This window comes from Tenrec ecaudatus, chromosome 1 (assembly GCF_050624435.1).
Source record: "Tenrec ecaudatus isolate mTenEca1 chromosome 1, mTenEca1.hap1, whole genome shotgun sequence".
Lineage (NCBI taxonomy): Eukaryota > Metazoa > Chordata > Mammalia > Afrosoricida > Tenrecidae > Tenrec > Tenrec ecaudatus.
In genome coordinates, this window is record NC_134530.1 from 78,509,145 (window position 1) to 78,522,532 (window position 13,388).

The 13,388-nt window shown below is 52.2% G+C and overlaps 1 protein-coding gene across 1 annotated transcript; it reads right to left on the reverse strand.

Moving 5' to 3' along the window:
• Nucleotides 1-6,183: 6,183 nt before the first annotated feature.
• Nucleotides 6,184-11,491, reverse strand: CZIB (CXXC motif containing zinc binding protein). The gene is made up of 8 exons (XM_075556320.1): nt 11,355-11,491; nt 11,120-11,203; nt 9,253-9,309; nt 8,866-8,947; nt 8,620-8,651; nt 7,595-7,672; nt 7,115-7,180; nt 6,184-6,749 (listed from the first exon to the last, which is right to left on the reverse strand). Exons 1-8 carry the CDS (start codon nt 11,358-11,360, stop codon nt 6,672-6,674), a joined length of 483 nt encoding a protein of 160 aa, XP_075412435.1. The 5' UTR covers nt 11,361-11,491; the 3' UTR covers nt 6,184-6,671.
• Nucleotides 11,492-13,388: the final 1,897 nt, after the last annotated feature.

The window sequence follows — 13,388 nt, forward strand, 5'->3', positions numbered from 1 at the left end:
TCTCTCACTCACACACCGCTGGGAGTGGAATTGCTGGCTTGCATCGGAAGGCTAGTGGCGCCCTGATGGCACAGTGGTCAGTGGTTCAAATCCACCAGCTGCTCCCGCCGTTAGAGGCTCGGAAACCCATCGGGGCAGCTCTGTCCTGTGGGGCCACTGCGAGTCGGCATCAACTCAGTGGCAGTGAGCTGGGGGCCTGTGATGAACATTCAGAGCAACTGCCAGACTGTTTTCCCACGCGCCTGCCCCACTCCCACCGGCAGCCTGAGCAGACTCCTGTCACCACTCAGGAAGCACTAGTGGATTCTCCCCAGAGGACTGGGCCAGCCCTTCACCAGCGTCCCAACCTTAACTTCTGTTTAGCCCCTTGGTGGGTGTTTGCCCCAACCTTAACTTCTGTTTAGCCCCTTGGTGGGTGTTCTCTGGAGCCAGCCTGCTGGGCAATGGGGAGATGACTTGGTACCTCCTCCCATTGAGAGGCGGAGCCTCTTCTAACACTCCTAACTAGCCTGGACTCCCTCCTACTGGTTCATCCTTCTTACCATTGCCATGACCTGTCTCCCGTACCAGTCTGATCATGCCACTGCTTGATCAGAAAATGGAAAACCTGGTTTTCTATTGCCCTGGGGAAGAAGACCCTGCTCGTTCCTGTGACAGCCAGGAGCCTGGAGGGGCTGTCCCTGCTGATTCCCCCCACAGGGATGGCACTGCCATCGACGGGTGCCTCTGTTTGGAGCCAGGGTAAAACCACTCTGCCTTCAGGATATCTTTGGCTCACCTTTATATCTTCATTAGGAAGCAGTCTCTGACCCGTTTCTGCAACCGTCTCCACAGTTCCACAGCCACTAGAGGGGCCCCAAGGCCTGCCATAAAGCGGGGCCCAGAAAGTACTTCGGGACTAGCTGGCCAAAGGTCCCACTGTGCTGTGATTGTTCCCAGCCATAAAGTAGCTTGCGGGCTGGGGACTATCTCACCCAGCTCCGCCCCCTGCCTCTCACCAGTGTGGCAAGTGAGCTGAGCCCCATTTCAACACGGGAATAACGACTCTTGTAGTCATTAGAGGTTCCCAAGCTGGACAGGAGAGGGTAGACAGAACTGAGCTGAATCTACATGGACCCCAGGACAGGAAGAGGGAGCACAAACTGATCAGGGCCTAGAGTCACCTAAAGGTGCCGGCCAATCGAATGTGTGGATTCCAGAGGCATTTCCCCGTGGAGCTGTGTGGGTGAAATGTTACCGTAGATGCTCGGGGACAGTCTTTGGTTGGCTGGACAAGTAACCTTTGCCAAAGCCCTTTTCTGATCCACTTTCTGTGTTTGTGTTTTGTAGCAATTTTTAACAGGAGGCTGTGAAACCTCCCAGGATAGCCTTGTGCAGTGACTCCGTCTGGATGCATCACAGTTGCCTCTGAGTTCCGACTGGATAAGTCTGGGTGTGTCTAAATCACATCTGGTGCTCAAAACCTTATACCCCGTTCTTGACTACCTCCAAGGACGGAGAGCTCACTACTTAGTCTTACTATTTACATCCCAATTCTGGACAAAGATCAGGAGACTCCCCTTTGGACTGAAGTTCCTGTGGGTATAAATGGTTAAGTGTGTGACGACTTGCCAAAGGACTGGTGCTTTGAACCCACCCAGGGGCACCTTGGAAGACCGCTTGGCTACCTGCTTCTGAAGGCTTGACCACTGGAGCGCAGTGCCACCCCGACACACGGGGCGCCAGCAGTCAGCCTTCTATGGAGCAGAAATTGGTCCCCTGGAACCTGGCCTTTGGGTGCAGTTCCCCCTGTGGAGTCTCATAGCCTTTAATCTTTTCAACATGCCCTTTAGCTTGGAAAAGGTGGATTGCTTTAGCCCACCTCCCCTCTTCCTGGATCAGCCTTCCTGTTCTCACGGCTCTCCCACACAGGGAGCGGTCTCCAGGCCTAGCCAGTGCTGCTGGTAATCTTCAAGTGCAGACCAGAACACAGGCCCGTCAACCACAGCCAGAGGCTGCCCAGTCGGAAGGACAGTGGCTTGTCCTTGCCCCGCTACGATTTCTTCAGTTGTGGCCTGAGATCATTTAAAATCCACCATTCACACTATTAGGGTGAAACGTGCCCCAGTTAACCCAGGCCACAGACCTTCCTCACAGGAACGTCCGTCAGTCCCCCTCAGCGGCTGGGACCCGAGGTGCAAGCATAGCGAGCTGTAGTGCACTTGGCTCCAGCTGTGCTTCCCAGAGGCTTCAGATTTTCAAATCAAATCATTTTCAGCAGCCAACGCCACTGAACAAGTCTGTCAGCACCATTTCCTCAAAAGTACGTGCCCCTTCTTGTCTCTGCATCACACTGTGGTCACTCTGGCAGTATTTCAAAGGTCTTCACTGTGCCATGTAGACTACAATCGTGTACATATAACTTGCATCCCGGGAACCAGAAAGTCCAGGCTTTACCGTGATGCTTGCTTTACTGCAGGGGCCTGTCACCTAACTGCAGTATCGTTGAGGAACGTCTGTAACTGGCTTGTCACCAGCCCATGAGATTTGTCTCCTCCGGTAAGGGCGCTTTTGTGTGGCTCCCAACACCCCCGTCTTCCTAGATGGCCAGCCCTGGGTTCTGGAGGCTCTAGGTGGTGCTGGTGGCAAAGTGCTCTGTGGAGCCTTGGGTCCCCTCGGAACACCCTGGTGCTCTGCTTCTGACAACCCGTGCAGCACAGATGCTGTGCCACACACAGGGTCGCCCCGTGTTGTTTGAAGATGCACAAGAGGGGGCTCCTCACAGGCCCTTCCCTGCGGAGGGAGCTGGTTAGCTGCCCACTGCTGTGGTGGCAAGCATGGACTAGGGAGCAGGGCAAGTCCACCAGCTGCTCCTCCACGAAGATGCGTGGCCTGACAACTCCGTCCACCTGGAGGACGCGCCCCAGCTTGTGCCATGCAAAGGTGACAATAACAAAATCCAAATACGTCAAAGGGGAACGTATCAGAGCTTAAACTGGAACACCTAATTTGTAGAAGGCCATGGAGAGAGGAGCCCCAACCCTCTGCAGAGCGTCTGGTCAGATTAAGGCTCTGGCAGGTCCCCTCTGGCCACAGGCGAGGGCCTCCAACAGCTTTGCTGTCAGACAGAGACCATTGTAAACTTGATTACGGTGGACCACAGCATGGTAGAATATGACACTTGGTCAGTTGGCTTCCCTCTTGACCCAACCTGAATTTTCTCTAGGCTTAAATATTTCTCTTTCATTCCACGACAGAAAGTTCATATCTGGCATTTAAAATATTGTTGGTGGTCTTTCTTTTCTTTCTTACTCTTTAATTTTTATACTCTTCTTTGTTTTGTGTTGTTTGTTGCTTGTCAGTCTCCAGATTATGAAGCACAGGAGCAGATACAGTCAGTAACTGATGCGATGGGATTAATACCGTACGTTCACATTGTCTGTCACCAAGACTGAGCATGTGAAGGAGGCGGTGGCGGCGGTGGGGCCGGTGCTGCCGTCTCAGGGGTGGCAGGGGAAGTGGATGCACTGGGTCAAGCTTTACAGAAATACATAGAAACCCATGCCTTTCTCATTGTTTCATTTCCCTAAACACCTTTCTTCTACGTGGTGCCGATCCTCGTTCCCCGTTTGCTTTAGTTTCGGCGCTTGTGGCAGACGGTTCACATCCCGAAGCAGCCAGAGCAGCCCGTGTCTGCCCTTTCCCTGCAAGGTGTGGGGTGAGTGCCTTTGACAATGAGGGCAGCCACGATCACAAACCACTGCCCCGACACCAAATGCTACCGTTAGCGTATTCCTTCCTGCCTTAACTCCTGGGGCCTGCGACTCTAACACGTGTCCTTTGTCACATCCCAAGGTAGAGGGCGCTTTCATCTGCATTAAAAACTGGGTCCAGCAGATATTCTTTCTCCTTGGGGATTTTTCTTAAAGACGTCTGCAAACTCATTTGCTGCCTCTTGGTCAGCAGAAACAATTTCTCTGTCATCTTGGCAATTTTAAAGTTTAGTCTTTTCTAAAATTATCCAACCATCCTTCGCTGGCATTACATACTCGTTTCTTTTTGTGTTGTCATTTAATAACTGCTTTTCTGAAATTATGTTTGAGTCTACAGGTATGCCTTTAAAAAAATCATTTCATTGGAAGCTCATACAACTCTTATCACAATCCATACATTTTCTACTTGAAACCTTGATATCAGCATTTCATGTTTTTTCCCATCCCTTCCCCACGAACCTTTTATAATTCATAATTTTTTCCATGTCTTACACTGATGATTCTCTTCACCCACTTTTCTTTTGTCTATCACCCTGGGAGGGGGTTATATGTAGACCATGTGATCGGTTCCTCCTTATTTCCCCAACCTTCTCCTCCTGGTATGGCTACTCCCAATATTGGTCCTGAGGGGTTTATCTGTCCTGGATTCTGTATTTCCACCTCTTATCTGTACCCATGTACATGCTCTGGTCTAGCCAGATTTGTAAGGTAGAACTTGGGTCATGATAGTGAGGGATGAGAGGAAGCATTAAAGAACTAGAGTAAAGTTCTATGTTTCATTAGTGTTAGACTGTACCATGACTGGCTCATCTCTTCCCCGAGACTCTTCTGTAAGGGGATGTCCAATTGTCAAAAAATGGACTTTGGGTCTCCACTCTGCACTCTCCCTCATTCACATTGCTATGATTTTTTGTTCCGGGTCTTTGATGCCTGATACCTGATCCTATCAACACCTCGTGATCACAAAGGCTGGTGTGCATCTTCCATGTGGGCTTTGTTGCGTCTCAGCTAGATGGCTGCTTGTTTATCTTCAAGCCTTTAAGACCCAGGTATTATCTTTTGATAGCCAGGCACCATCAACTTTCTTCACATTTGCTTATGCACTCATTTTGTCTTCAGCGATTGTGTCGGAAAGGTGAGCATCACAGATTATTAGAACAAAGTGTTCTTGCATACTGCGTGCACTGTGTTCACATACTGTGAGGAGCATAGCTTTTGTTCACAGATCCTCACGCAGCATCCTACCCCGCACTGTGCAGTCCGGCTTGGTGATCCTGCTGGGCTGGGCGATCCCATGCAGCTGAAGTACTTTGAAAGATGAAGACACCTCAGGCTTTACCACCAGAGGTTTGACTCAGGAGGGATGGAGTCAGCAGGCGCACCTTTTCCAAAAGCATCCGTGTCCTAGTGCACCGCCGTTGGGAGCCCTTGGTGGTTGACTTGAGGGAGTGCTGGTGACAGAAGTTACATGTTGGGTTGCGATCCGAAAGGTCAGCAGTTTGAAAACCATCAGCTGCTCCACGGGAGACAGACAGGGCTTCCCTCTCCTGTAAAGTCTTGGAAACTCAGAGTCACCGAGTCAGCATTGCAAGTGTGGTTTGAGCTTTCCTGAGAGCTCATTCCAGCACTGAGCTTGGGTCTGATCATCTCCCTCCTGAGCTCGGTGCAGGGGGCCCTCCAAAGGAGCTGCGGGCACTAGGAGGCCCGCTAGGAAGCTGCCTGGCTGGAGGCTCACCCAGGAGAGATTTGCTGAGGCTTGGGGACAGCCTGACAAAGCCTGCAACTGTGCTGCCATGTTACGAGTTGGGCTGAGACCCACGTTTGACACCAGTAGCAGCTCCGCGGGACAAAGACGGCTTTCTACTCCCATAAACAGTAAAAGGTCTCAGAAGCGCACAGGGGTCGCTACGAGCTGGGTTTGGGCCTGCAGGTAAAGTCGCATCCAGCATCACTTTCCCAGCTGCCTCCTCACGGTGGCTCACAGGAAGCAGGTGCAGAAGTGCGGTTGGCTGAGAAAACGGCCGCTGGGAAATGGAGGCACTTTTTAAGCAGCTCGCAGGGGAGAATGTGGGGAAGGAGCATGCCGAGGACCTTCAGACAACACCCCAGGAATGAAGACAGGAGCACGCATCCAGTCTCACCCTCCTTCCCGTCCCCTTGCAGTTTGTCTCTGTCCCTTGGACAGACTGCAGTCCTGGAGCCAGAGGCTGATTCCTCTGTCTACATGTTGTGTCTGGCGATGAGGGGCAGGGCAGCTGCCACGATAGAGCTTGTTAACCTATCGTCAAAGCTGCACGCACCTTTCCCAGGGGGAACTTGAGGCACTGGGACGGGAGGGGACCCCCGGTGAGCCCTTGACTCCACACCAGTACAGTAAGTCCCGGCAGAGCCCTCCAGACAGCACCTCGGGATCTGGTTTCTCTATGCAGAGTCAAGAAGGAACACCATCTTTTATTCCACAGCATTAAACAACTGCCCCAGCACCATTTACCGATAAGCTGACAATAAAACCACTGACAAATTAAATGTAAAGTGTGGCCACAGGAGGCTAAGGCAGGCCCAGCAGGAGCAAAGGGGAGCACAGGGCCTGGCTGTGCATCAGGAGGACTTTCAGCCTGGCTCTGGATGCGGGGCGAGGTGTCCATCTCAGCAGGTGAGCAGAGACCAGGTGACAGTTCGGCTGGAATGCTGCAGAGCCAGTTCATGCCAAGACCGGGTTCTGAAGTGACACTACATATTGGATCCTGGATCCTGGGCCCAGGCTGCTGGGCTGACAGCTCTGTCCCACAAGGCCATGCGGCCAAGCCCTTAGACACGCCTGCATACTTGGGACAGCTGTGAGGGGACTAGTCTCAATGGCTGGCTGCCTGGGGCACTCTGTCCACTTGAGTTCCTCTGGTGAAGGTGCAGAGAGAGGGCTCAGCACTTCACAAACTGGTGTGTGACCTCGTAGATGCCCACCGACTCCTTAGCCTTCTCATCATAGTCTGTCCAGTCCTGGGAGAGGAAACGGTAGGCTTGGTCAGTGTGTAGGGTGCAGAATTGGCCGAGAAAGGCCCCTGAGAGGCCCTGGCGGTCATAGTCTCGACCATGTCACCCTGACACTGAGCTAGACAGCTCAGGGCTAAATCCCAGCTCCTCCGGCATATGGACTTTGGGAAAATCACTGAACCCCTCTGAGCTTCAGTTTCCCACACAGCTCAGCACAGTGTTCTGCGCTGGGCATGTTCCCATTCCTGCCCTTCCTCCACGGCCAGAGCAGTGTGTGCCCTCAGCATGCTCTACGACCCAGCTTTCCAGTGATGAGCCTCACGCACCAAAAGGACACTCCTGCCACCCTGGGGGGTCCCCAAGACCTGTACCTTCTCCTGCAGGTTAATGTCACTGAAGCTTGTCCCTGACTCCACTCCCTCGGCAGCAAACCCAGCCTGCGGGTGACAGAAAGGCAGCAGTCAGCACAGGGAACGGAGGCTCTGCGGATTAGAGCCCTGGGCCAGCGGGTACGAGAGCCAGCCAGGGGCCAGCTTCTTCTTGTTGTCAGAATGCAGTAAGGGATGACGTACTGGGCGGTGAGCATGCTGCTGTGCTGGGTTCCAGGCATGGATCCAGTGCAGACTAGCTATGTGACCCTGGGCAAGTAACAAAATCGCTCAGTTCCTTTCCTCGCCTGAAAGGAGGGTGGACAGCTTCAGGGCGTCTCAGTGAGGAGCATCTAGTAAACAAGTTACCCTTATTCTTCCGGAGAATCCCCAGGCCACGGTCTCAGTAGGAAGCCAAGTGCTGCTGTCACTTCCCACATGCCCTCCCCAGAGACACAGGGTCCCCAGGATGCACACACACACCTGCGGCTGGAAATCCACTGGTTCGAGACCCCGGCACTCAAACTCCACGATCGTCTTGAATTTCTCGCTGTCCTCAGCCTGCAAGGAGAGCGTGCTGAGGACCACCACCCCATGGCACCCGCCCTTCCTGCTGCGTGGCGCTGACAGCCCCTCCCCTTCTATGGACATGAATGTGGAGTGTGAACGGTGATCCCAAGGCTCTCTAACTATGGGATGGAGCTGAGGAAACTCTACAGGCTAGTGTAAGCACATGAGACCACGTACATGTAAAGCAGCCAGTAGTCCTCAATGGTACGTTCAGTAAATGCTACAGAAAAGATGCCGAGGGGGAGGGAGGGAAGAAAAAAAGAGGACCTGATACCAAGGGCTTAAGTGGAGGGCAAAAGCTTTGAAAATGATGAGGGCAAAGAATGAACAGATGTGCTTGACACAATGGATGTATGTATGGACTGTGCTAAGAGCTGTTAAGAGCCCCCCCCTCCCCAAATGATTTATACAAAAAAATGTAATGGAAAATGAAAATGGGATTTTTCACAAAAATTTGAAACTCTCTTTCCATACATAGGTCACGTGATTGCCCAATTGCCTAGGACATGAAGATGGAAACAAGAGCCAGTGCCTCCAACATGGTGAGAAAATACACATGCTAAGTCCACCAAACAGAACTACCTAACATGGACAATGTCAAGGTGGTAAGAGTCCAAGCCACTCAAAGGCTTGTCACACCCAGCGTTTCAGAGATGACTTATTAGTCCCTTAAGCTGTAGACAGCTGGCTGGGGCGGAGGGTCCCTGACACCCCACAGCCCAGTGCTTACAAGACACTACGACCATACTCACAGACTCTTACTCCTACCAGACAGTCCATCAGTGTATGGAGAACACATGCAAGGTTGACTGAGTGAGTGAGTGAGTGAATGAATGAGTGGACGGATGGATAACCTATGGCAGGTCCCTCTGATGCAGACAGAACTCTGAGCCGAGCTTCCCCCAGCTCAGATTTACCATCATGCCTGTCACACTTACGTTGTAAGACTTGATGGTGCTCCTCAAAATCTCTGAAAACACAATGAGACAAAGTTCAGTTTGGCCCTGGCTCCCCCGAGGTGCCCAGATGCAGTTCTGGGGTAGAGTGCACCCCCCGCACTCCTGCCCCGAGCCTACAGCACCTCCACTCTGGGCCCACCCTCAAGTAACAGAAGTCTGCTCTGGATCTGGCCCCAGGACACAGGGGCCAGCCAGCCAGGTAGAGCCGTGCTTCCCCCAACGTACCAATAGAGTTTTCCCGGGCACACAGCTTGCACTTCTGGACCATGGAAGCACTGCCACGGCCTCCTTTAAGTGCCACGCTGTCCTGTTGAGGCACAAACAGAACCTCTGGTCACATACCAGTTAGTCAGCTGAAAGGACCTGGACACTCGAGCCCACCACTCAGCATTTGTGTGAAAAGACAAGAGACCCAGAGGTGAGTGCCCTGCTACGACAAGAATCCCGGGGAGGATTCTCAATCTAGAGACTGAGGAAGGGCTTCCCTTATAGTTTGAATTGTGCCTCATGTCCCACAGGATGCCTGGTGTTCCCACTGCCCCGAGAGAGAAATGCAGGGCCCAGAGACTGGGGCTCGAGGTGTGTGTGATGGGGTGGGTGGGGTGCCATTACCATGAGTCGGATGTATTGCCACTTCTCTGAGACCTCACCACAATTTCCACATTTCATCTTGAGAGAGAAAAGAGTCATTAGTCAACCAGTGGCTCAGGCCACTGGGAGGTGGGCAGGCTTCGTATCCCCTCTCCTGTCAGCCATGGAAGCTCCTCCTTACCACCAGTCCCAACAAAGACCTGGTCTACCTTCTGGGCTTTTCATGCTGGTGTGCCCACCCTCGAGTGATGGGGAGATTCCAGCTTCAGGAGGTACAGAGATGGCCTTGAGAGGCCCTCACCTACCCTGCCGCACTAGGAACGTACCCTCTGCTCCCACAGGCTCAAGTACTGACCACTCAGTCTTGAGCGTATTTCTCCGTCCCCTACGCTAGACTGTTTTTCTTGAGACCAAAGGACACAGATTCCCCAGGTAAATGTTGGAACTTGCCCTTCAAAGTATTTGGAAGTAAAGGTGGTGGTCAGAGGAGGTTTCCTGAAAGTCGGCGTTTGGTGGGTTCTGAAGGATGCTGGGGTGTAGACTAGGAGATGTTCGGAGGGAGTGAAGAGCCTTAAGCTCTTTGGCAAGAGCGGACCTCGTAGAGCATGCCACTAGGGTAGCCCGATTACCAGTGTGGGAAGAAGGAAGAGTAAGGGGTTAATCCATACATAAAATTAAACAAACGATTTCACAATAAATAAATCCTAGTCAAGAAATACAGAAAAGGAAGCTTTCTATTCCAGTACGAGGTCATCTCAGACACCCAGAGAGATTATTCTTGCCTGTCTTACAGGCTAACTATGAGTTGGAATCATTTAACTGCAGCGAGTTTGAGTTTTTGAATCAAGAAATAAAAGGTGAAAATACTTTTAAGTATTCACAAGGTTTCTTTTCAATTAACATTTTTGTTGGGTGTCTACTTAAAACAAAATAAAACAACAAAAATCCCAACTGACTGCTGTGGGATCAATTCTGATACACAGAGACCCAGTACAACAAAACAGAATCACCCCCGTGGGTTTCCAAGTCTGACGGTCTTTCCTGGAGCAGAAAGCTGTACGTCTCTCCCAGGGCACCTGGAAGACTAAACCTACTACTGCCCCTCGTAGCAGCCCGGACACAGAAGCCACAGGCCGCAGGGTTCCCGAAGCCTACCCCAGGGAATGATTTAAATGAGAAGTGTTAAGACACTGTCAGTTAAGGCTTACTCAATGATCTATCACAGATAAACAAATACTAGGCAGGAGGAGAAATTATTTTGGCGGGGAAAACGCACTTGTTTGGCCAGTTCAAGACTGATGTCAACCAGTAATCCTACAAATAAATGTGTGGGGGTCAGCGCTGGCTGGCTGGGCAAGGTTGGTGACCACACCCAGCACCCCTCTTGGGGGAAAGATGAGCTTATCTGCTCCGATCCCACTCTCACCGCCAGAGGCATGCTGACTTGTGGCGATTACCACCCAGCGAGTTTCCGAGACTACAATGTAACCGTTTAGAGAAGTAGAAAGCCCTTCTTTTGCCAACCGATCTGCTCCTTTGGCCCGCTCAAAAACTCCAAACCAAACCAGTCGAACTCATCGGGATCCTATCGGGCAGGGTGGAACTGCCCCTGTGGGTTTCCCAGACTGTAACCATCGAGAGGAGAAAGCCTCGTCTTTCTCTCGCGGAGGGGCTGTTGGTTTCGAACTGCTGAACTCAACGCATAACCACTCCACCACTAAAGGCCGCAGCAGCCAAAATCAAAGCCACGGCAGCGGGTGGCACTAGGACGCAAAGCTTTCCCGGGTCGGTCAGTCAGTCAGTCGGTCGGTCGGCCGCCCAGGCCCCGCCCCAAACCCGGACACGCCCCCTCTCCCCCGGCCCGCCCCGGCCCGCCCGGCGGCCGCACCTTCAGGTACCACCGGAAGTCCTCGCCCACAGGCCGCAGGCCGGTGACGTTCTCCAGCACGGCTCTGAGCTGCAGCGCGACTTTCTAAGAGAGGGAGGGCGTCAGACGCGCCCCGCGGGCCGCCCGCGCCGAGCAACCCCGGCTCTCGGGCTCCTTCCCGGGCACCCCTCTCCGGCCCTGCTCCCCAGGGGCTCGCCCTCGCCCCCCCTGCCTCGGGACCCGCGCCACTTCTCACCCCCATCGTGGCCCGGTTCGGCCGGCGCCGCTTTCCGGCCCGTCGTGAAAGTCGGGCGGGGCGGGGCGGGGCGGGGGCGGGCCGCGCGGCGCCTGGGTCCCGCACACTTCCGCTACGTTTGCTGGCAGCTTTTCCGCTCAGGGGACCTGAGCCTGCGACCGGCCGGCTTTCAGACCTGCTGAGGCCCGCCTGGAGACGTCTTGAACGCCGATCCTACGCTGCACGAGCCTCGGCCGAGGTGCTAGCCAATCGGACAGCTCCTCCCACGCAAACCGCGGCCGGCCACCTATCTGCTGACCCAGCCTCACGTCACCTGTTTCCTCGGCCCAAGCAGTGTAGGTTTGGGGATGGGGGCCTCCTTCTGTGGCGGATCTTCTTTCTCCTCCCAGGCTTGCTCTCTCTTCCTTGTGGTACTCATGACCGGGCCCTTCTCCACCTTGCCCATCTTTCTGCTGATGTTTACTGAACCCTGGGTTGTTTGCCCTTGACACGACAGAGAACAGCTCCTATTGGACTAGTTACTTGTTTTGGGGGTTTTCCTTAAATGTGGAGCTCTAGGGCACTGTTCGGTAAGGGACTGACTGCTAACCCGTTAGAGGTTCAAACCCTTCAGCCCCTCCTTGTGAGAGATGAGACTGTCTGTTCCTGTAAAGATGTAGTCTCAGAAACCCTACATAGGTTATGAGTCACAATCAACTTGATGGCAATGGTTTGATTTTTTTTTTTTTTAACCATTGGAAGTTCGCTGGCTTGGGAGTCAAGAGCTGAGATCGCACCACCACCAATAAACTTGCCATATCTTTGAAGGAGACAGTGGAGTGGGAAAAGCTGGCATACGGAGCAGAATTGGGACATTTTGACAGGTGTAAACAGACTACTATTCAAGAGGCTACCAGTTCCTTTCAGGTTCAGTCTGTTCAGCCAGCAATGTGCACTGACAATGAATCTGGCAAGAAGGGGAAAAAAAACCCAACCTACAGATCTCCCTGATGAGCCAATTCTCAATACCATCTGGACCAATCTGGTCTGTTTGTAATTCCCCCAAATACTTGTCAATTTGCCAGGTCATGATTATTAATGGTCTGGTAGTAACACACAACTCAATGTAATGATCTCCCAATATGTGATCCCATGCAATGGGCACATCACCTGTAGAAGTTTTAAGGATGGAATGTCTGATCCCTGTGTAGCTGAGATGTTAAGGGATCTCCCTGGGGTACATTGGGCCTACAGTATAATCATTTACCTTATGAGAGACAAAAAGAACCTAGCAGAGAGGGACCTACCACCACTGAGAAAGAAGAGCTGGAAGCAGTGTGTCTTTAGACTGTGCTGGGAGCCTCTGGACCAGGGAAAGATGGATGCCAAGACAAATGGAGATCTCCACGGAACACCAGGCGACAGGTGCTAAAAGACAAGGAGCTTCCTCCTAAACAGAGCCAGCCGAGAAGCAGCTTGCCCTGGAGCTGGCACCATGAAGTCGGACTTCTAGTCACCCAGACTGTGAAAGCATGGCTTTGTTTGTTAAAAGGCATACTTTTTAAGTTTTTAAATGCTTTTCAAGGTAAAGCATTTGTTATAGCAGCACTAGATAACGAAAATGCCTGCATTTTATCATGTGGTTATACACTGAGCCAGAAATTTCCCTTCATAAAATAGCTACGTATTTCAAAAAGACTAAACTACCATAGCACTTCACATCTAAAAACTTAACTCAGGAACAAACATCCAGTGTTTACACTTTCCTTACTGCTGTCCACGTTACAGTTCAGGTTGTGATCCAAATGTCCAAACTTTGTATTCTTTAACGTCTTTCTTTAGCTATAGGCTCCACTTCTGCCTCCATTGCAGCTTGTCTGCTGACGAAACTGTCCTACAGTGTCCTCTAGGTCTCACTCATTGTGTTCTCGGGTGGTTTAAACCAAAAGCCGTGTTTCTCTAGTCTCCTATTGCCTGTAAACTGGTAGTTAAATTTGGGGCAATACTTCACTTAGGGTGATGGTGTGTGAAAAAGTGAAACGAGTTCATGTGGGC

Coding starts and splice junctions, on each gene's coding strand:
- CZIB (XM_075556320.1), bottom strand. Junction 8,948..9,252: donor GGCAATACATCCGACTCATG/GTAATGGCACCC, acceptor GTGCCTCAACAG/GACAGCGTGGCACTTAAAGG. Junction 6,750..7,114: donor ACATTAACCTGCAGGAGAAG/GTACAGGTCTTG, acceptor TTCCTCTCCCAG/GACTGGACAGACTATGATGA.